General features: G+C 44.8%; 1 protein-coding gene across 1 annotated transcript in view; it reads right to left on the reverse strand.

Annotated features, from left to right (window-relative positions):
* The window catches only part of PolrMT (mitochondrial RNA polymerase), a 229,510-nt gene that overhangs the window by 53,682 nt on the left and 151,205 nt on the right, over positions 1 to 24,623 (reverse strand). Inside the window, 2 exon segments of the mRNA XM_068351814.1 lie at positions 3,490 to 3,651; positions 9,894 to 10,094. Coding sequence (XP_068207915.1) covers positions 3,490 to 3,651; positions 9,894 to 10,094 — 363 coding nt within the window.

The following is a 24,623-nucleotide window of genomic DNA, read 5'->3' on the forward strand; positions in this document are numbered from 1 at the left end:
ATGAAAAATCTTATGCAATATGCATAATGAACTAATTGAACGACAGTGCCAAAGATTAATATCTAGATCAGGAATAAAAAATTCAATAGACCATAAGTTTCTGTCCAACAAATTAAGATGAGAATCAGCAGCTGAAGACCAGACAGGAGAACAATACTCAAAACAAGGTAGAATGAAAGAATTAAAACACTTCTTCAGTATAGATTGATCACCGAAAATCTTAAAAGACTTTCTCAATAAGCCAATTTTTTGTGCAATTGAAGAAGACACAGACCTAATGTGTTTCTCGAAAGTAAATTTGCTATTGAGAATCACAACTAAAATTTTAAAAGAGTTATACAAATTTAAAGAAACATTATCAATACTGAGATCCGGATGTTGAGGAGCCACCGTCCTTGACCTACTTATAATCATACTTTGAGTTTTGTTAGGATTCAACTTCATACCCCATAATTTGCACCATGCACTAATTTTAGCTAAATCTCTATTAAGGGATTCACCAACCCTAGATCTACATTCAGGGGATGGAATTGATACAAAGAGAGTAGCATCATCTGCATATGCAACAAGCTTGTTTTCTAGGCCAAACCACATGTCATGTGTATATAGTATGAAAAGTAATGGGCCAAGAACACTACCATGTGGAACACCGGATATCACATTCCTATACTCACTATGGTGCCCATCAACAACAACTCTTTGAGATCTATTACTTAAAAAATCAATAATAATGCTAAGAAACAAACCCCCCCCCACTCCCAACTGTTTCAGTTTAAAAACAAGGGCCTCATGATTAACATGGTCAAAGGCAGCACTAAAATCAAGGCCAATCATACGAACTTCATGACCACAATCAAGGGATTTCTGTACAGAATTAGAGATTGTAAGGAGGGCATCACATGCTCCAAGGCCTTTACGAAAACCAAATTGCAAACTAGGGAGTAGATGATTACCTTCAGCAAACCTATTAAGACGTTTTGCCAGAAGACGTACAAAAACTTTAGATAATATGGGAGTTATGGAAATTGGGCTGTAATCAGTGGGACTTGAGCTACCACAAACACATTTACATAGAGGAGTAACATTACCAATTCTCCAACAAGTGCTAAAAGCTCCTCTTCTTGCTAACTTGCACAAAATAACAGATAACTTTGGAGCTAAGAAATCTGCTGTCTTTATAAAAAACAAAGGAAAAATACCATTTGGGTCTACACCTCCATAAGCATCAAGGTCCACCAACAGAGCTTTAATCTCACGAGATTGAAAAACTAAACTAGTTAGTTTAGCCTCAGGAAAACAGGAATGAGGAAGTTCAAGTTTTTCATTACTCTGTTTACTGTCAGCCCTCACTCATCAAGGGGGTCAGGTAACAGAGACAGAACGAAAAGTAAAAATTCGAAAATGCTTGCTACCCTCGGGTGGGATAACTCCTAACTCTACCAACTCACTAACCATTGCCTTCGTGGGTTAATGGACACGCTAAATATTCCCTAACATTGTTTTTACCTGGTTTCTATCACAAAATACTTATTTTTCAATTGAATTAAGATATTTCAAAATACATACAGCACATGTGCACACATGTACACTACGTACTAGACATGGTAAGGCTACGGTGCAGAACAGTACATTACGTAACACTACAGTAGTCATCGGGACACTTATAACAGTAAACCACTGTTGTTTCTAATATACCACTCTCTGATACTGTACTATATAATACTGAAATATATGTACAGTACTATCATTACAGTACAACTTGACTGTACGTACAGTACGATAAGTGTTCGCTGTTTTCGTTCGGACAACTCGCATTGTTTGACAACTCACTGTACAATATGTATACAATGATACTGCTTTCAAGACTAAGTGTAAATATTTTATACAAAAACCACTAACCCTTTTTGCATGAAGTTCTACGCAGCAGTCTTGAAGCATGATGCATCTCAAGATGCGTCATCTCTTGCGCAGTACGGTAGGGAATCACACATCTAAAGTACATTACCACATAAATATAAATAATGATGAAATAATGATAAACAGTAAGAAAATATTGATAAGATTTGATCGAGATGAAATCCGAATCATGACACATCATAATAAATTTAAGGGAACTTCACTTTCTGATTTCGACATAGGATGTAGCCAAAACAAGTCCCAGGGTTTACCCTGGAGCGATCACCTGACAAGTAACTCCAAGGAGTAATCGTCAACAACTGCTCACGGCTATCCACCGAAGCAGATAAAATGCTGACGTGAGCAAAAGCTGAGGTTGAGACAGATGGATGCGCAGAGATTCTTTCGGTCCATGACCTACGGAGTCTTGAGGGGTTAAGATGAAGATCAATCCCTGGGGAGGCTGTTTGCTCCCGCTGCCTTTCCATATACAGTACTGTACAGAGAACCCATGAGCCCTAAGGGAGGCCAAAGCTGATGCACCGCCTCAGCCACAAGCAACTCCCCACTGACAGCGGCCGGTGCTGCTTCACTAAGGGAAGCAACAGAGTCCTCATACTCGAACAACTCCCAGAGGAAGCCAACCGAGCAGTCAGAATGGCGAGGTTGAGCCGACAGAATCCGATGGGGAGGTTTCTTTCCTTTAAAGGATGAAGCAGAAGAGGAAGAATCTCTCTTAGCCTACTAAACCTTGTCCATTGGGAGGGTGCCCTCTCCCGACACTCGTCACAAGGAAACTCCTGCATGCAAAAGTGACCCCTACACTCATGGCAGGGACCGTGAGGATAGATCTCGTATAGCCGACATGAAAGTGTCATGAATGCACCATTCAACGCCAGGACAAATCTGCATGGTTATGATCCTCGTGGGTAGACACACCTGAAGGATAAAAAGAAAGGAAAGATTTTAGCTTTTAGACCAGTGTTTTCATATTGGAAATTTTTTTTCTTAACACGTGGATAAGACAAAATCAGTACTCTAATGAGCCGAAATAAAAAGTGAGCGTCTGTTACTAGTGCAGGTCTGAGCAGGGTGGTCAGTCTACTCACCCGCTAACTAGCGGAGGGTAATTACTGTACTCCACATGAAAGTTTAACGGCTGGTTTTAGCTATTGCCGAAATATATCTCCACTGTAAAGAGCGTAATGGTTTGTACAGTGTCAGAACAATGATTTTTTAGTTACAAATTATCGATAATAAATTTCTAACTTCGAATTTTAGGTAAGTAAATAGAAGCAAAGGACAAAATTATTTTATTCATATCTTATTGAAGCTTCGCATTTCAAGGCATTGGTATATTAGTAGGAAATGAGAAAAATTATATCCATTCTAGTGTTGCCTATGTTTGACAATACAGCCATAATAAAATTGGGGGTCCCTTAACTCATTATGTTAATCTTAGCTAGAGAGAATAAACCTCCTTCAAATATCCTACTCTTAAATTGATTTTGTACGTTAGGCATCTTAAAACATGAGATATCCCATTTAAGCTGTACATTACTGTATACCCAAAAACAAAGAGTGAGAAATTACCTTCAACCACCACAGTCCTCTGGAACCCAGTTTTTCACCTCTGGCAAAGTAAAGTAAAGAACGAAAAACATCTGAACTCATGTGGTTAATATGTGGTGGAAGTGGATAAACTCTGCCTCGAAAATCCATGTTGTGCGGAAACCATATTATTCTATCCCTAAACTGAAAAAGAATATATGTTAAATTTAATAATGCAAATCATACATAAAGAATCAATACACTCATGGGTTCTAATTACAGGGCTAATATAGCTATTCTATATTTGCCCTTTGTACAATTCAAAGCCTTAAAGTAATCCTTTATGAGGAAAAATGTACTGCCAAGTACATGAGGTCCCTGGAACCAACATTGACCCTTATAAAATAGGCTTTTTACTTGGATATTGACATTAAAATAATTAATTGTTAATTTGAAAGTATGGTAAGAGAAGAGATTTTGGTGTACAGTTGACCATCCTTAACCTTCCTAAACTCTGTTATAAATACTGTATAAATACCTACATACTACAGCATAATCATATTCTACAGTACTGTATGTGTATACAATGTACAGCATACACTCAGACCTCAACATTCACGTATTTGACATTTGAGGTAAGCATCGAAAATTTCATAAAGTAACATTTTGGTGTATTTATTCACAATTATATAATACCATATACAAAACAGTCCTTCATACAAGACAAAATGAAATTAATGTACAGTACATTATTACAATGTTCTTGAAAAACAGAATTTAAAAATAAAACGCATTATTTCTATTACCCAACATTCATTGCACTGAACACTTTGCTAGCAAAGCTTAACAAACTTTAGAACTAGTAGGTGGTTTGTATGACTAGTTCTCTTATGGTATACCTCAAGAACTATTAATATACTAAATGACTGCTAGAGGCTGCAATCCTGAAACCGTCATCTTGTTTGGCACCACTAGATGGGGGAAGAAGGATGCGAACTAATAAATTTTGAATGAGTAATGAAATAATAAACTTATATTTCTGTTTATTTCATTTCCTTTTTCAAATTCTGTTTATTTTAATAAGTATTACTCAATCTTCAATGTGTTGATTCCCCCATTGTCTGGAAGGTTGGTATATTACTAGCAAACAAAATGGATAGTCATAGAAATCCACTCTGATAATACCATAATACTGCAAAGAGTCTTGCCATCAGATAATGTCACACGACAATACGGAGTTCCAAGTATGGTAAAAAGATTTGCAAAGTAATGGACCAAAAGCACTACCATCAACCAGAACCAAATGAAGACTAAACAAAAGAAATTCTCTAAAGAACTGACTTAACCACCCTGAAGAACCTTTAATTCAACCCATAACTATCATCTACTAAAATAAACTAGGGGAAAACCTAAATTTTGATGATAAAATTTCTCATTTCTATACTCGCATGATATTCAAATTACTTCTTACCCAGGTCAGTTTAATCAATATTTACCCTTTGAATTTAAAAAAAAAAACTTGTGTATCCTCATTTTCTTTCACTTCAATAAACACAAGCCCTTAGTAAAGGAAGGAATATTCTAGCAGTAAGTGGTAACTGTCGCGCCAGTGTCGCCTTGTCTCTCAGTTTCAAAGTACAAATCCTTTAAAGGATTGAATTGAATGTTTATCACAAAAAATAATTTGTAAAAATCTAACAATAACCTAGCTAGATCAAGTCATTGACAGATTCTTAGGTCTTTACCAATAAAAATAAACATACCGTACCATTGATCTGGGGGTATCTACCAGCCACTCCATCATCTCTACAACCCAATGTCTCATGGGCCAAAAAAGGAGCTATCATGGTCATGCGGACGTTGGGCGAATCCCTGAATCTTTTCAGGACTCTGTCCAGGATCTTGAATGGAGGAAAAGCGTACACGTTTAGACCTTCCCAGTTCAGAAGAAAAGCGTCCAGTGCGACTGCTTCCTGGTCTGGTACTGGAGAGCAAAATAACAGCAACCTCTATGTCATTTGTGAGGCGAAGAGGTCTATCGAGTGTTGACCCCACAACATCCAAAGGTTGGTGCACAACTTGTGATGTAAGGTCCCTTCTGCAGTAAGAACTTGCCTTCTTCTGCTAAGTAGATCCGTCCTGACGTTTTTCTCCCCTTCTATGAAGTGAGTAATCAGGGTTTGGTGAATGACCACTAGCTCTTTGATATTTGTGTGTCATTTCCCCTGAGACTCTATCCACAGATCCCTGTCGCAAATCGTATGCGTCAAACAGGGACGAAATCAACCTCTCTAGTTCAGACAGACCAGACACTTGAAGCGCGCCATGTGCGCAAACTAAACCGTGTGCTGATTGCTGCGAGAGATCGTCAACCGTAGCCGGGTGACCACCAGAGGAAAGTCCTTGCGACATTTACGGAGTGCCTTGAGCGCGATCTGAACCAATTATCATCCCCAGAAAAATTAAATTCTGTGAGGTTGTTAGTTAAGATTTGCCCAGGTTACCATCAGACCTAACTGTTGCGTTAAGGGCATTATCCTTTGAAGAGCCTCCAGACACTTGCGATTCTGCTCTGAGTGCTCAGTCGTCCAGGTGCAAAGAAAAACCTTACTCCCTTTATGTGAAGTCAGGGAGTCACGTTGGACATCACCCGGGTAAAAAACGTACTTGTACAATGGACTGACGTCCAGAACAGGTTTTCATCCCCCCCACAAGCTTTTCGGAACTAGGAAATGTTGTAAAAACCCCTCCCAGGAGGTGTCTTCTACATTTCTATGACTGATTTCGAAAGCATAAGGCTCACTTGTTCTTAAAGAGATGCTGCCTTGTTTCCTGAGTGGACTGTTGTCAACTCTAAGGGTATCGATGACATGGAAGGCATAACACGTCTCACTTTTGATTCGGTTTGTTGTCTTGAGAATCTGCGAGTTTGACCTCCAGTCGCAATCCTCTGAGTTCCCCTTGAAGGGGCTCTCCCACGAAAGAGCTGACGAGTGGGAAGAGCCTCCTTTTGTACCCTTGCTAAAAAGCTAGCTGGGAGGATTTATTTAGTAGTCCTAGAGAAAAAAAATCTTGCGCAGCCTGTTAATCTCCGAACAAAGGACAAACCTGAAGATAAGAAGGAACAACACATAGTCCTCATTTTAAGAACTCCTGCCGTGAAGAAGGGCGGAAAGTTCGATGAGGCCATCCCTCCAGGCCTTATCCAGACAGGCAATCAGATGCATCTGAGCCTCGTTCTTAGGGTCTGTGGCTTCTGCGAGAGTTCCGAGAGTCCAGTCCGTAAGGCTGAAGACTTCTATTGTCTAAAAGTTTACTTCAGCCGATGGTCCATTTCAGAATTGGACCACATAAACTTCGACTTGCTCATGGTTGACCCCGAGTGAGGAAAAGAAAAAGGAGGCCTTCCCTAGATCCTTTCTCTTGGACGTCCATTCGTTGAAAGTTGAGACAACTCTCTTAACCGATCTAGCCAGGACCATATTCTTGAAAGAGGATGTTTTCGGGGTCTGCCCTTCAAAAACTGAGAAAGCGGGCTCTGAAGAATAGGTTGAGAAAAAATCTTCTGGGTACAGACATTAACACTGTCAGAAGTTTTTTTTTTTTTCTTTCTTTCTTTCTTTTTAAGAATCAGCTGACTGTAATGAATCCTGAGATTTGTCTTCTAATTCGGCTAATGGAACATCGATTCCCTGATTCGAATAAGTAGGAGACAAAACCGCGTCATCCTGTCAGTTATTATCTTCCAAAAATAATTCATCTTGTCCTGAAGAAATCTCGTGAAGGATATTGTCCAGTTGCGAAGAAGCATCACGTTTATGTACTGTAAGCCTCGAGGGAGAGACAGGTTCCAGTGCTTCCAGTATAAGATCATCATGCTGTAAGGTAGCATCAACATCTGTAAACCCATACGAGGGAAAATCTTGATCGCGTGCGTCCCGCATGCGTTCAGCATGTTGTATGTCAACAGTGTGACGCGAAGAAGCGTTAGTTGCGCGTTTAGAAAATCGCAAAGGAGAGATAAAAAACTTGTCTATCCTGTTGTGAGGACAAGTCCCGACCACATGAGTCCATCATGGGTCCAACTTGAGACTGTTGTATGCTTCCATGAGAGGTATCAGTCTAATGCATGAGTCCCGAATGCCGTGAGTTTGCCGCGAGCCGTGAGGAGGTGTTAGTATCACGTCCAGTCAATCGCAAAGAAAAGACAACTGTTTGTCTATAGTAACGTGTGACAAAACCTGACTGCATGCGTCCAGCATATATCCAGACTGCCGCATGCGTCCACTTTGCCCTGAGTTTACAGACTTCTGCATGCATCCAGATTGCTGTGAGCTAACAGCGTGTCGCATGCGTCTGGCACGAGCGATAGTCGAGTGTTCCGCAGATCGCGAAGGCGAGACAATTACTTGTCTATAGTGACGTGGGGACAAAACCTGACTGCATGCGACCAGTATATGTCCAGACTGCCGCATGCGTCCAGGTTGCCGTGCGTCCACTTTGCCGTGAGCTTCCGGCATGTGTCCACTTTGCCGTGACTGTTCAGAATGCCGTGAGCGTTGCTGAGTATCGGAGAAATACGCTGGTCGATAATATTGAAAGAACGTTTTCTTGGTCTATTGCTGTCCTTAGATTCTTTCAGAGGCGATTTTTTCTGCCCGAGAATCGTAAGCGTCCAACAGAGAAGAAATAGACCTCTTTAATTCAGACAAAACAGATACATGATGAGCGCCGTGTGCGCTAACTGAAAGATGTACTGATTGCTGTGAGGTATCGTCAACTGTCGATACTTCCAGCGCGCCTTGATCCCGATCTAAATCGTGCTGACACGTCGACTTCGTCCACACTGCAGGATGGTTTATTAGGAGACATAAGTCTCTTGAGTGAATTAGGCTAAGTTCTTGAACGTAGTGGTTGGCGCCAACCACGTTGCGGTTTTGCGTTGTCCGACGAAGACGCAGACATTTTAACCTCGCCTTTCCTGTGGCGAGGGGGAGCGATTTGGGGATCGTCAACATGATCGTTCGAGGGGACGTCCGTTCGCTAATCAAGGTCTGCCATATCCTTTGGCCTTTCGACATTCCTTCTCACAAGGGTTGGGGAGCATGGAAGAGGTCCCGGGCTGGGATTATGACGGACACGAAAGGACGCACCCTCCACTGCACTGACACTGAATACTAGCACTTTTAATTATTTCACATTAGATCTTAATAGACCTTCCCGTTACGACAGATTATACTCTTTCATCAAGGGATAGAAAGAAAATACAATAGAATATATGATTAATATTAGTATTCTCAAAATCGAAATATTAAATAACAATACAAGTATTGTGAAACAAAAATGATAGTTTAATATCTGACGGAGATCTCCCTTAGTCATACTACGAGCGTAATGATTGTACACTCGAGAAAAAAAACTAATCGAAAATTGACTAGGGGAAATATACTAATAGGACAAATATATACTTGAAAATAATATATTTCCCTACATTATAAACATACTTATGCTTAGTAAGCTAATATTTTAAAAATTTCTTGAAAGAAAAGAAAATAATTCATATAATGCAAGTCATACTAATCAGATTACGTCACAGGATTGTTACATCATCACGATGGCGGACTGAATTCCTTCAAGGTAATCACATTCCGCTCTGTAAGAGTTACGTTACAAAATAGTGACATCACAATGTTTAATGTAGAAAATGTCTTCCTTCCATTATAACTTTAAGAGTTGTTCGTTAATAAAGAAGGGGAAAAAATCTTTGATCCCTCAATGTACGAACAAGGAACGAAAACAAATACATACATGCTCCCTGCAAATTAAGTGCAGGAACTAAGAGCAGCACGAAAGCTGGTCTAGCCCAACACCCAAAGTTTAACAACAGAAGAGCCATTACTGGGTCTGGACATATTTGCTTGAAAATCAAGTTCAATTAAACTGTCCAAGTTGGACCAGCAAAAAACTATCCTAAAATATCTTCGATAGTTGAAAGGCAGCGAAAGCTATTAACAATAATCAGACAAAAGGTACTTCACCAAATTGTAGAATAAAGTAATATACCCTGTACTGTATCCACGAAACGAATTCCCGAGGTGTTGACTCGATCAACGACAGAGAAATTCTGAAGATGTTGGGAATGGTTCTGATAACCTACGAGTGATGGCGCTCATGTATGACCACCTACTGTCATGGCGGCGATCGCCACGAATTTGAATTTCTGTCGTGCCGCGTCGAAACGCGGGATTTAAGCTATATATATATGTAACTACCAGGGAAGTTACATATTCAAAAATTAGATATGAACAATATAGCATTAAGTTTTAACAATTTCAGTTAATATAAGTTAAGCTCTAAAAATTACTTAACATATTACTATCAAAGTTCCATAAAACTTTAAAGACACTACCATACCTACAAATGGCTTATATCAGATTACAACTTACATGATTAGCAAAAGACAGCTTATATAAGGCATCACACCATAGAGAGAACATTTCTGATTTTTTCTTGTTGTACTCCAGTCGCTGGCGAAGAATCTGCTTCTTCTCTGAACTGCTCATGTAAGACTTGATCTTGGGTGGAACTGGGCATTCTGAAATTGGTGGAGGGATTCCCATCTCTTCCCATCCATTGTTGTTAAAAACCTGTTGGTAAAGATTTTCTGGTTAATCCTCAAAAGACAAATCTCCCAACTTAGCACCTCATAAAATCCAAACATGAAATCAAGGGAAAAAGAAAAGGATTTATAAATATATGATAAAGAGTGAATAAAAAGCAATATGCAATGTCTATGAAATGATGAGACTGAACATGAAAAGAATCTGTAAAGTAATTTGACAAAACTGCTAAGTTAATGCATAAATGAAAATAACAAGATAAATATTTTATGCTTAATACTGTACCATTGCCCAATATTACAAAATGACAAATTTATAATTAATACTATTAATTTTTAAAACAATTTTATTTTTCCTAGCTATACAATACAAACCTGAGTCATTTGTATGGGTTACTCCTAGTCTCGTTTTCTCTAGGACCAGACAACCAAAGAAAAAGGGGTTTGATTGCATCACATTACATTTGCCAAGCAATTACAGTACATGGCGGCGCTGGGGGCCATCTCATGAGGCTCTCCACTCTCTCCTGGTCAAAAGACTTGTGGGGCGGTTGACGCGAGATCTTTGATAAATTACTTAGGTTTGCATATCTAGGAAAAAATACAAATTATTTAAAAAATTTGTAGTTTATTCTTACGTGGATACAAACTTCCGAGTCATTTATGTGGGAATCTTCCTTCAGTGCGAGGAAGTCTGCGTTAAGAGGTACTTCCTTCATCTCTAATAGATACAATTGCTACTAAGTAATAATAAAAGATCAAAAGTGGATAAATTTTGAACTGGGTAGCAAGAGCGTATATTCAATCCAAGAGGATATGTTTAGCAACAGGGGCAAAGCTACATGAACATCAAGAGTCACATGAAGAATATTTCCAATATTCTAATCCTGTTAATGTTTTTAGAATATTTTATTTTAATTGTTCATTACTTCTTATATCGTTTATTTATTTCCTTATTTCCATTCCTCACTGGGCTATTTTTCCCTGTTGGAGCCCTTAGGCTTATAGCATTTTGCTTTTCTAACTAGGGTTGTAGCTTAGCTAGTAGTAGTAGTAGTAGTAGTAGTAGTAGTAGTAGTAGTAGTAGTAGTAGTAGTAGTAGTAGTAGTAGTAGTAATAATAATAATAATAATAATATCATCAATAGTAACTGAAAAATAAGGCATTCTTACTTGTATTAGGGTGAGATCCAAGTGAAAGCTTGAAGTCCAACTGTGATCACCACCTGGTTTGATACCCATTGAATGCCCTTATAAGGCAAAGAATAACTGATGTCTTTATTAAAATAGTTACGTGTCCCATAAGAGCGCAAGATTAGATTATTTGTTGTACTGCAACAATTGGGCCTAAAGAGAAGTGTCCGGAGACTTGTGCGTACGATCTCTAAGATAATGGTCTGTAAAAGTGGTTTGTCTCTTACATACACTAGCTTTGCGGACTCGTGCCACAGAGTGACTTTTGCGGAATGATAGGGTTGCGGCAAGACCACGGATATCATGTGTTCAATGAAGGGGGGGGGGGGGGGGGGCAACACTTCCCCTGAGGATTTATGAGTTCTCACGATTGTTTCTCTCAACCAAAATGAAATGACAAATTTGTATTTTTCCCAACTATACAAACCTTAGCTATTTAATAGGGGGTATTATTTTCCGCATAGCTGAAATGACGAGCCATTAATTCTTAACAAGGGTTAACTACCCACACTGCTAGTTAGCGGGGGGTAGGGACGGTAGCTTGCTACCGCTTCCCCTCACACACCTGTGATTGAGCTTACTTTGCTTGGAGGTAGGACTTCAAGGGGGATAGAACTGGCGGGTAAGTTTGCTTAAATAGCTAAGGTTTATATAGTTAGGAAAAATACAAATTATCTACGAATTTGTCATTTGTTCCGTAACTGGAATACAAACCACGCTATTTAATTGGCGTGACTCAGCCATTAGGAAGGGTGGACTTCCCAGCCAATCTGGATTTTGGCTTTTACCCGTGGGTTCCTTATCTGAGTGTATCAGTACTCAAGAAATAAGGATTCTCTGCGCCTCGCTTAAACCTTGTTACGCAAGGTTCGCGGCCTACGCAAGCTGTGTGTTGAGGTATGTAGAAGTGTGACTGTCATGGTAAAGTTATTCCGAGTTCTTTAGAAGGAAAAACTGTGCACTAGGACTTTCCCAATACTACCTCGTCAGGGTATGGGGACGCAACAGTATTAGTCTTAATACTAGGTACACAAGGGAGCATGGTTTACCTGCAGTGGTTTGAGGTCAGCTATGCAGAGAACCCAGGATGCTGCTTTCCCCAAGAGAGGGGATGATGAAGAAAAGAATAAGGGCCAGTCAAACCTTTTCATTCACGCATACTAATACTAGGTAACAATGCCCTCAACCTTCTGCTACTTGTCCAATAAGGAGCTTGAGGTTTTAAACCAGCTGTTATGCAGCCATCACAGGACCGATAGAGAACGTATCGAGTCTCTTGTGGGTCACGTCTTGCAGGTAGTGGGATGTGAACGTGGTCTGACGCTTCCACACCCGAGCTTGAAGAACCTGCGTCACTGAATAGTTTCTCTTGAATGCCATCATGAGCTCTGGGGCAACGTGAAGGAGGAGGGTCTGGATTCAGTGCATGGTCAATGACCTTGCGAATCGGCGCCGAGATGGTGTTCTTGGTGACCTTCCTCTTGGTCCTTCCTGTGCTGACGAATAGTGCAGGCACACAAGGACGGGCTACGGCTTTTCTCTCAAGATACAGCCTCAAACTTCTCACTGGGCATAGTAAGAGATGGTCTGGGTCATCTGTTACAGTACTTTTACTTACTTTATACTTTGATGGCTGCTTTTCCAGTCCCATACAGCAGGGGATCCCCACTCTCTACAGGACCTCCACTGTCATTTTACCTTGTTCGTTCACAGTATGGAGACTAGAAATCCGGAAGGAGTTGAATCGTGGATCCGCTACTCCCAGGTTCAGAGTCTTAGCAATGGGCGATGTCGTATGAGAGACCATGAAGTTCACTGACTAGCTTGGCTGAAGCCAAAGCTAGCAGGAACACCGTCTTTCAAGTTAGGTGGCGATCGGTTACCTGGTGTAATGGTTCATAGGGAGGTCTCGTAAGAGACCTGAGAACTCGAGCCACGTTCCATGGGGGAGGTCTCACTTCTGAGTGGGGGCAGGTAAGTTCATAACTCCGTATAGAAGAAAGTTCTAGCGATGAAGAAATGTCCATTCCTTTCAGTCTGAAGGCGAGACTTGAAGCTGAGCAATAGCCTTTCACTGCCGAGACTGATAGGCGCATTTCTTCACGCAAATACACAAGGAACTCCGCTATTGCTGGAATAGTGGCATCCAGAGGAGAGATACCCCTTCCACAACACCAACCACAGAAGACTTTCCACTTTGCCTGGTAGACTGCTGCTGATGACTTACACGGGTATCCAGACATCCTAATTGCAACTTGTTGCGAAAATCCTCTCTGAGAGAGATGCTGGATAGTCTCCAAGCGTGAAGTCGTAGCGAAGCTACGGCTTTGTGGAATATGTTGGCATGTGGTTGTTAGAGTAGATTGTGTCGTGGATGGAGTTCTCTTGGGGGTTCCGTTAGGAGATGCAGAAGGTCAGGAAACCATTCTGCGTGATGCCATAGCGGAGCTATGAGGGTCATTGAAAGATTGACCGATGTTCTGGTCTTGTTGAGTACCCTCCTCATCAGACAGAACGGGGGAAAGGCGTAAACGTCAATGTTGTCCCACCATTGTTGGAAAGCATCTTGTCAGAGAGCCTTGGAGTCTGGGACTGGGGAACAATACAGCGGGAACCTGAAGTTTAGGGCCGTTGCGAAGAGGTCCACAGTCGGAGAACCCCACAAAGTCAGGACTTTGTTGGCTGCTAGATGATCCAAAGACCACTCAGTACTCACTATCTGAGATGCTCTGCTCAGGTTGTCGGCAAGCACATTCCTTTTGCCCGGAATGAAGCGTGCCGATAGTGGTATCGAGTGGATTTCGGCCCATCTCAGTATCTCTACTGCTAGATGGGATAGCTGCTGCGAAAAAGTACCTCCTTGCTTGTTGATGTAAGCCACTACTGTGGTGTTGTCGCTCATCACCACCACTGAGTGGCCTGCCAGAACTGTTGGAACTCTTGAAGGGCCAGAAAGATGGCCTTCATCTCTAGGAGATTTATGTGGAGGTACTTTTCTGACTCTGACCAGAGGCCTGAGGTCGTGTGGTGCCGCACGTGGGCCCCCCACCCTTTTTTTGAAGCGTCTGAGAACAGCATCAAATCCGGGGGGAAGACGAAAAGGTCCAGTCCCTTTCATAGATTCTCGTCTGTCATCCACCAATGGAGGTCTGTCAGTTCCGCTGATCCCATGGGGATCCGGATGTCCAGGGAGTCGTGAGGTTGATTCCACTGGGACTTGAGTTGCCCCTGGAGGGATCTCATCCTGAGGCGACCATTGGGAACTAGACAGGCCAGCGATGAAATCTGACCGAGGAGACATAACCACGATTGAGCTGGAAGTTCTTCTCGTCTGAGAAAAGGTCTTGCGACCTTTCTGAGCCTTGTTATCCTGTCGCCTGATGGGAAGGCTTTGTGGAGAGTGGTGTCTATGATCATGCCAAAGTATACCTATCTCTGTATAGGAAGCAGAGAAGACTTCTCGAGATTTACCATGATCCCCAGATCCTGGCAAAGTTTCAGAAGTTTGTCTCGGTGTTGAAGAAGGGTTGACATCGAGTCTGCTAGGATTAACCAGTCGTCCAGATAACGGAGGAGACGGATGCCAATCCTGTGTGCCCAAGATGATAATAGGGTGAATACCTCTGGTTAACACTTGTGGTGCTGTGGAAAGACCAATGCACAGCACCTTGAACTGGTACATTCTGTTGTCTAGGATGAATCTTAAGTACTTCCTTGAAGACGGATGGACTGGGATCTGGAAGTACGCGTCCTTTAGGTCATGTGTGCACATGAAGTCTTGCGGTCTCACTGCTAGTCTGACCATGTCTGCCGTCTCCATGCTGAACGGAGTTTGTTTGACAAACTTGTTCAGAGCTGAGAAGTCGATGACTGGTCTCCAGCCTCCAGATGCCTTCTTTACAAGAAAGAGTCGACATAAGAAGCCTGGGGATCCGTCGAGGACCTCTTGGAAAGCGCCCTTCTTCAACAGGGTCTGGACTTCTGCCCGAAGGGCTTGCCCCCTTGCCGATCCCATGGCAAGGGAGTCTAATGACTTCTGGATTCCTGGTCAGGGGAGGTAGAGATGTTATGAACGGGACGCGATATCCTAGACGGATCACGGAGATTGTCCAGGAATCGGCCCCGAGTGGCCTCCACCTGTCTGAGCAACTTTGTAGACATCCCCCCACTGGTGAAAACACAGGGGGAGTGCCTATCCTAGCGTTAGCGGCCTCGGCTGCTTCCTCTAGGATTCTTTCCTCCCCTGGAGGACTTTTTGCCTTTCCTGTCCTTGACAAGAAAGGGCTTAGACACCACTGTCTTTGCTGCTGTTTTCGTCGTCGTCGCGGTCTTGGTTGGATGGGACTGCTGGGGTGCTGGAGGTTTATAGGGGTTAGTTGTTAAAGCCCTATGGAGGAGGGAATCTCGATGAGACTTCCTCCATCTCTCAGCAGCAAGTTACATGTCCTTGGGCTCAAACAGATGGGCACCCTCTAGGGAGGAATGTCTGAGCCTATTTATCTCGATGCTTGGGACCTGTTGGTGGAACCTCTCAGACACTGCATCTGATGTTTCAAGATGGTGTTTGCCCACAAGTTCGAGACTTGGTGGGCAAGAAACTCGATCGTGGGAGTGCCTGAGAGTAAGAAGGACGCTCCTTGGAAAAATCCTCGGATCATATCAGGATACTTAAGGTTCCTAACCAGATGTCCAGCCACGAAGTAGCTTGCATAGCATACTAGGTGACCTTTTCCTGGTTAAGGACCTCGGTTGCCGAGAACGAGACCTGCTGGCTGGAGAGTCTCTCAAGAGGGACTCCCCTGGTTAGCTCTTCCAGAGAGTGGTGAAGAGGAAGAGCTGAAATGAGTTCGTCCAGGATCTCAAAGTACCTCCTTTGCTGTATGCAAGGAGGAGGGAGGAGCTTGTTCGTAGCACCGTCACAGTTGAAGGAGGCCAGCTCGGAGAGCTGTTGGGAGATCTTGTCCCTGGTACTCTTCAACCCTTAGACCAGGGCAGGGCTGAACTGGTCTTTGAGGGTTTCTGAGTACCAAAGCCGCGGTCTGAGACCGTGTCCTTGCCCTCTCGAGGGAGTATCTCCGGGTCGGAAAACCCATTGAGAACCCTCATTAGAGTCAGAACCTGCCAGAATGCATGTTCTGATTCACGGACATTCCTTGAGGGGCTGGCTGTCTCCATTCTAGCCCTAGTTGAGGACTTTGGTAGAGTTTTGGAGTCTTTGGACCTTCTGAGGAAGGAGATAAGACTCCATCGAAGGCCTGTGTGTCATGTCCCTCCTGGACTCAGATTGCGGGGAACTCTCCGCGTGAAGAGAGGTTTCCTCCATTGGTGCAATGGATGAGTGTCTCTCCTTGCACAGTTCCCTTGGTGACGGATGGTCTTCCTCCGACAGGGAGGGAGAGTATCTCTGAGAAACTGGAGGAACTTGTCTTGATGGTCTGCACGGAGTCAGCTTCACCCTCGGGGAAGTGACCGAGTCAGAAACTCCTCTTTTCCTCTTCAAAGGGGTAGAGGAAGCCATGGTTCCATGTCTCAAGTCCAGAGCTATAGGTTGCTCTGATGAGCAATCAGACAGGACTGACTTGAAAGCCTGTGTTATGGCTCTGACTAAGGCACTGAACCAAGGCTGCTGACTGACGGATGCACTGTCAGACAGATCCCCTGAAGGGAAAGGGACCGAAGATTCCCTACGAGGAGTCACTGTAATAGGTGGGTCTGCTTTAGAAGGCAGTTTTGGTATCCTGAACCCCTCTGCTTGTGTTTGCTTCCCTTCTCCCTCGGTGCGCGCTGGAATGCGTCTGCAGGGAGGGGAATGAGGCGATGGCGACCTCGCCGGGTGTAGATCCTACACCCATGCCTGTTGGTGCACATGCTCGCGTGCGAGAGAATATTGGCGCGCAGGAGAATATTGGCGGGCGCTCAGGAGAATCTTGGCGCGTGCGGGGGCGCGCAGGAGAATCTTAGCGAGCGCGGGAGAGTGTTGGCGCGCATGCGTAGGTGAGAGTTGGCGCGCAGGCATGTGGTGGCGCGGGCATGGGAGATATTTGGCGCGTAGGTGAGGGCTGCAATGTAATTGCTGTCACACCTACAGTGTTCTTGTGCGCCGGAGAATAATGGCGCGCAGGCATTCGTTGGCGCGCGGGCTGGCGCGCGGGGGAGCGCTGGAGCGACGGCGATGAATGGTGCACAGGCTGGCGCGCAGGAGAGCGCTGGCACATAGGGGAGTGTTGGTGCGTAGGAGTGTTGGTGCGTAGGAGAGTAAGGGCGCACAGGAGAGTGCTGGCACGTAGGCAAGCGTTGGCGCGCAGATGGGCACTGGCGCGTAGGAGATTTTGGGCGAGTAGGTGCAGGAGGGTGCTGGCGCGCAGGAAATCGTGGGTGCACAGGAGAGCGCAAGCGCACTGTAGTGCACTGGCGCGTGGGCGACCCTGGGCGCATGAGCGCAGGGCGCGCAGGAGAGCGCTGACGTCCAGGCGAACGTTGGCGTGCAAACGCACGAGATTACTGCCTTCTGTGAGAGGAAGCAGGTGAAGGGGCGTGCTAAAGCGCTATAGAGTAACAAGCTGCTGGTGAGAGCTGAAGATCTGACAGATGGCAAGCTGCAGGGTGATGGCGCACAGCTGCGCGCTTTAGTAAGGCTACAGTAGGCTCTACCGGTGACAGGAATGGTGATGGTAGGTCGGCAGGTCTGCAGGATGGATGGTCGGCGTGCCCTTTGTAAGGGCGACCATCTACACGTGGGGATCACGAACGATCGACGGAGAGGTCCAGGACCGAAGTCACAAGACTGGTTGCAGGAGCAGTGATGATTGATGCATGAAGGTCTGGATGCAGCGGAGGCTCCTCTGCAGGGGACTACAGTGACGACGATGAACCAAAGAGGCGCCTCTTCACCACTGGTGAAGGGAGACCTCTAAGGCGAAGAGGAAGGTGAGCCTTCCGATGGATGCGCCCTCTGGGGGCCATTGGATCAGCAAGCTGACCGTGCGCCGCAGCAGTCCTCTGAAGAGGAGTCTCTATAAGTGAACTCCCCCGAGGGGTAGAAACACTTGCAGGAGAGACAGACATTGAACCTAGTTTCCCCCTCGGAGGATGATCAGGAACGGGGGAAACTAAGTCGGCAGCAACCGCTCTAGAGTCTGGAGTGGCAGAGGAGATGGATGAAACCGCATGAGACACCTCTGACACAACAACGTCCACAAGGGTCAGGGGTTCTACCTCTAACAGCGATGATGATTGCTTAACAGAAGCACCCATACGGATGAACTGCAGCAAGGCTTCCTTGGAGGGCGGACCCATAAGCCCCAAGGAAGACCATATCTGTAAGAGGGGAGTTAGTGACAGGGCCTCACCCAAGGGGAGAGGTGGGGCTGCTTCACTAGGGGCAAGCAACATCATCTCTCGAGAACCAGGGTTGGCCGATAATAACTTGGTCTACGCTACTATTCGACGGTCTCTTGTAAGAGACTGAACGAGTAGGAGCTTCGGAGGAGGGTCGTAAGACGGAAGAAGAGGCCTTGGGTTTTTCTTCCTTCAAAGAAACCTTTGAAGGAGAAATATCCCGCTTGGACTTCTTCTTCCGCCGTCGCTCAAACCTCTCCCACTGGGAATAAGACCACTCCCTACACTCACTACACTTATTAACACTATCACACCGTTGACCTCTGCAAGCAGGACAAATGGAGTGGGGATCAGTCTCCACCGCCAACATATATGTCCCACAAGGGCGGCCAGAGAGTCCAGGACAGGTGCGCATGGTCGCAGAAGTCAACTTCACACACACACACACTAAGAGAAAAAGAAAAAAACAAAAGTCATTAATGGCTGCCAATACTCGGCGAGGATGAAGAGCGGCAACGTCCGTTCACCATCCGAGCCGAAAGCAAACTGAGCTCAATCACAGGTGTGTGAGGGGGAGCGGTAGCGAGCTACCCTCCCTACCCCCCCGCTAACTAGCGGTGTTGGTAGTTAACCCTCGTTAAAAATTAATAACTCGTCATTTCAGCTACGCCAAAAGTAATACAGTACACCCTATTAAATAGCGTGGTTTGTACAGTATTCCAGTTACAGAACAATTTATGCTTAAGGATACTTTCTTTTTGGAGTGACCTGTGCTCACCAATAAATTGGAAATTTTAGGCCTAAGATAGACCATTCTTTTTAGATATCTTCAAATTGCTCTCATGGGATACAATAAAATGTCATCAGGGTCATCAGTTACCTCTTTGAGAGACAAGATCGTGAAAGAGTTAAATCTGACATCGTTTTCAACCAAATCCAGGGTTTTGGCAACAAATTTGGAAACAAAAGATAGGGAAAGTGTTTTATCTCATGTACTTGCTTCGCATAATGTTTACAGAAGACTCTGGATGATTTCCACACCGTATATGAGCGGAGCCTTTCAAAGTCCATGTGTTGAAAGAAATTCAACGAAGAAGCAACTTTCCTCGGATCGTGACCTGCGGGTGTGCTGTCAGGATCCACTCTGCGAATAAAGTAGGTGAGCTTCGCTCTCAGTTGTCTTAGGGATAGATTTGATCCTGAGGTTTCACCTCAAAAGAGCTGTCCCTCCTTGAAGTCTGAAGTTCTTCGAAAATAGACCTTGAGACACTCTACTGGACATAGAGAGACATCTTCCTTCAGTGGGCAGATTCTCCAAGGACCCCACCTCTTGGTGGGCAACTCGTTCTTGGCAAGAAAGGCAGGATCAGGGAAAAGATTCAGTTCTCCTGTGACTAGGAACTGAATATGGCCTTCATTTCTGGATAAGGCCACTATTTCACTAACTCTAGCCCCTGAGGCTATTGCGAACAGAAAGATGACTTTCTGTGTTAGAACCTTTAGGGTGCAGTCCTCATTGTTCAGATTCGAAGCATAGTGCAAGACTTTGTCCAACGACTTTGTGATGGGCTTTGGAGGGGTTGTCGGCTTGAGTCTAGCGCATGCTTTTGATATCTTATTGAAGATTTCACTTGTGAGGTCCACCTCAAAGGCGTAGAGAAGAAGTCTAGTCAAAGCCGACTCACACGCGGTTATCGTAGTGGAAGCCAGGCCTTGTTCATGTAGGTGGATGAAGAAAGAAAGACAGAAATCTAATGATATTTGCGTTGGTTTCCTTGTTTTCACAAAGGACACCCACTTCTTCCAAGATGATTCATATTGTCTCCTAGTTGAACTTGACTTGTACTCTTCAATGAAGTCGACTTTGTCCTTTGAGATCCCAAACTTTTTATTCGCTGCTAGGGCGAGAAAATTATGAGATGTAGGTTGTTAGTTCTCAAGGATGAAGCGTAAACAGTCGACTTCTGAACCAATTGGGATAAAACTGGGTTCGGCAGAGGAAACAGCTTCAGTTTCAATTCTAGAACTAGAGGAAACCAATTGCTTTTGAGCCATTTTGGGGCCTCTACTGCAGCTGTCCCTCTGAAGGATCTTAGCTTGTCAAGGACTTTTAGCAGGAGATTTGTTGGTGGAAACAGGTAAATCCGATTCCATCTGTTCCAGTCGAGAGACATGGCGTCTATCGCTTCAGCTTGAGGGTCCATGTAAGGGCCTACGTAACGAGGTAGTTTCTAGTCGCTCGTCGCGAAGAGGTCGATCTGCAGTTCCGGGACTTTTTCCGAGATGAAGGAGAATGAGTCTGCGTCTAGGGACCATTCTGTCTCTATCGGCTTTCGCCTGGATAGATCGTCCGCCGTCACATTGCGGAACCCTTGACGGTGAACTGCTGATAAGTGCCATCCTCTCTTCCTTGCCAGGTAGAAGATGGCTAACATCACATGATTAATGTGAGGTGATCTCGAGCCTTGTCGATTTAGACATTTTACTATCACTTCGTTGTCCAAGACCAATCTGATGTGGATTGCTCTGCGAGGAGATAGTTTCTTCAACGTTAGGAAGACTGCCATAGCCCCCAAGATGTTGATGTGAAAGGTTTTGAACTGGTGCAACCAATTCCCTTGCACTTTTCTTTCGTGAGAATGGCCTCCCTATCCTTCCAGGGAGGCGTCCGCGTGTATTACCACTGACGGCTGTGGTGATTGCAGGGGAATTGTCCGCCCTAGACTCTTGGCTGTTGACCACGGCCTTAATAGCATGCGCAATCAGGTCAGGGTCAACCCTTAGTTGATCTCTTCGAGCATTTGATGAGTATCTTCTCCAGACTCCTGACGCATCCTTTAGCCATGCTTTTAGCACCGCGTCTGTCATGGCTGCAAACTGGAGAGAGCTCAACACTCTTTCCTGTTGGTGTCTTGATATCCTCTTGTATCGGATTAGTCTCTTGACAGCTCCCACTATCTCTCTCCTCTTCTTGAATGGAATGGAGAGATTGTGTGACTGTAAGTTCCATTGGATTCCTAACCATTGGAACTTCTGAGCTGGAGAAAGGCAAGACTTCTTGCGATTGATCTTGAAGGCCAGGTGCTCCAGGAACTGGATCACCTTTACGGCCGCTTGCAGACAAGTAGTCTTGGATGCTGCCCACACCAGCCAATCGTCTAGATATGCTACTACTTGAACTCCCTCGGAGCATAGTTGCTGGACGATTGTATCTGCTAGCTTTGTGAATATCCTTGGGGCTATGTTTAGTCCAAAGGGCATTGCTTTGAAGACAAATTTTGTCTTCTGTAGCTTGAATCCTAGGTAGGAGGAGAAAGGGCGACTGACTGGTAGGTGCCAGTAAGCATCTGCCAGGTCTATTGAGACTGTGTACGCCCCTTTGGGTAGAAGGGTCCTTATGTGTTGCAAGGTAAGCATCCGAAACTTGTTGTTCTCGATAAACTTGTTGAGTGGAAACAAGTCTAGAATGACTCTGAGTTTGTCCGAGTCTTTCTTGGGAACACAAAACAGCCTTCCCTGGAACTTGATGGAATTCGCTTTCCTTATTACCTTCTTGTTCAAGAGTTCTAAGATATATTCTTCCAAAAAGGGGGTGGAGTGTTTGAAGAATTCTGGAAAAGGGGGTGGAATTTCGTTCCATTTCCACCCGAGTCCATTTGTGATTAGGCTGTGGGCCCAGGGATCGAAGGTCCAACAATCCCGAAAGTGGAAAAGTCTGCCCCCTACCTGGAACCCCTCATTGCTTAGGGGTTCCTGAGGACTTGTTTCCGTGACCACGTCCTCCTCTGGCCCTTGGGGGGTTTCCGGAGGAACCTCTTCTTGGGCCTCTACTTTTGTAGGGCAAAAAGGTGGTCGAGTGCTTCTCAAAGCCTGGGTTAAAAACAGGTGACTGGGCTACCAGCTGTTGAGCGACCATCTGGAAGGTGGTTTGAGGCTGGGCTACCGTTTGAGGCACCGTGGCCATGGTTACAGCCGGAAGTTGTGCAGGTCTACGTGGTCTTCTTGTCTTCTTGTTCATATGCTGGGGACCTCCGTCTGAGGAAGACTTCCTCTTTGAAAACATGCCCCACTTTTGGAGAAAGTTCCTATTCTCCATGGCAGCTTTGACAATGACTTTTTGGACCACTTCCTGTGGGAAAAGGTATTTGCCCCAGATACATGATGAAATCAGTTTTCTGGTGTGTTTCACCGATGCCGCGATGAACACGTGCCCTTTACAGGTCCTCCTTGACCTGACAAAAGCATACAAGTCCTTCACAGGGGTACCCATGTGAGACTTGCCTAAGAACATGTACATGTCTGGGGCGTTATGTAGGCCTGCACACATTTCCAAGCAGTTCTGATGAGACAGGGAGGTGGCAGGTCTTTCTTTCATCTCCTGTTCCCTTCTCAAGAGATGACCTGGCAACTTTGGAAGGTTCTCGTTGAACTGTTAGCCTGCTATCTCCAGATCCAACTTCGAGACGGAGAAGGTTAGATGTACCTATTTCCACTTCTCCTCGCAGGTAGGCATAGCTAGAGATAATGGCTTACATTCCTCTAGGATTAGGTAGGGTTTCCCCTCTTCGACTGATTTAATGACACAGTTGAGGGCTTTCTCCGAAAAGGGGAAAGCTCTGGAAGAAGGCGTAATAAAGGTTAGATGACTTGCTCAGTGCCGAGAATTTGGAGTTGGTGTATCCGGCTCCTTTTAGGGTTTTGGTAAGGATGGCCTGTGCCTTGTCATGTTCAAAGACAATGACTTCCTTTGGTACCGTCTCCTCGCGGGATGCAGGTTCATCTCGCAGTCTCACGTAACAATCTGGGTAGGCTGAAAAGCCGGGCCAGAATTCAAGATCTTCAAGTGGCTTGGCCCCCAACTTCTCGGAGATGAATAGCTTCCCATTTATCATGGGCATGTGCTCCGTATACCTCCAGGGGTTGGTTCTGGAGCAGTGAGGGGGGTCTGATACTTTAAGGGGTTTAGTAGAGCCCCTGGAAGTTCCAGGGCGTTTCCCTTCTCATACCTCCCTCTTCGTCTGTTTGATGTCCTGTTTCATCTCTTCTTGTTCCTTCCGGAACACATCCAACATCTGTTGGATCGACGATAGGAGCGCCTCACTCCTGTCGACCCGTGTAGTCGGTTGGGGAGTTGCGGCTGAAGATGTCGACGGCATAGGTTGATATGCCGTCACGGTGAACTGGGGGCCATCAGTCACCGTCGAAACGGATCTTTCTTCCTCCGTTGGTGGTTGAACCACGTCTTCTTCAGGGCCTTCTTGTAGTAGGTCCTGTTCAGTGTCGGTAGACACTTCTGACATCCATTCTTGGTGGATGTCCATGCCTTCAAGCGCCTTATGGATGTCCGCGTCGATCTTCAGTTGGATGAAGGGAGGCTGGGCCTGTTCCTGGGGCACTACCGCGCTAGGGTGAGCCCTAGGGAACAGAAGACACCTGAGAGATTCATTGGGCAGGTAAGGTCCCGGAGAGTTCTTTTGGAACCCTCTTACCCACCTACGAAGTTTTCCTTGCTGTATCCCTAGCCTCTAAGGAGACAGGGATGGTTTCTCCAAAGCCGTTGGACAGCAAGGCCGAGCATTTGGAGCAACCCTTCGGGTCCCAGTACCTCAGGGATCCAGATACGATGAAGCAGAGGGCAAGAGACCTGCACATCGTACGCCCACAAAAGTCCTTATTCTTGTGGTTGCAGAACACAACTGCACTCATCACCATTGGCTCCTCCTGTAAAGAAAAAGGATTTGATGAGTATTCAATTGTTTATATCATTGATATAAATGCATACATTTAACAGTAATACTTACTATTGTAATTAATAGCTTAGGATAGTAAGCTAGAAAGGAAATAGGAAAGACACGTATCTGTGATTCCTTTCCCAGGCAATTGCTGAGACCTCCGTCAATATTAATATTTAGATTCCCTATAAGGAAGAATACAGGGTGGAACGACTCTCGTACGTAGAGACGGGGTTAGTAAATATTTATACTAACTTCTCCACCTGTAGTATATTAATATTGATCGCTGTTTTA

The sequence above is a fragment of the Palaemon carinicauda genome, chromosome 28, assembly GCF_036898095.1.
Source record: "Palaemon carinicauda isolate YSFRI2023 chromosome 28, ASM3689809v2, whole genome shotgun sequence".
Classification (NCBI taxonomy): Eukaryota; Metazoa; Arthropoda; class Malacostraca; order Decapoda; family Palaemonidae; genus Palaemon; species Palaemon carinicauda.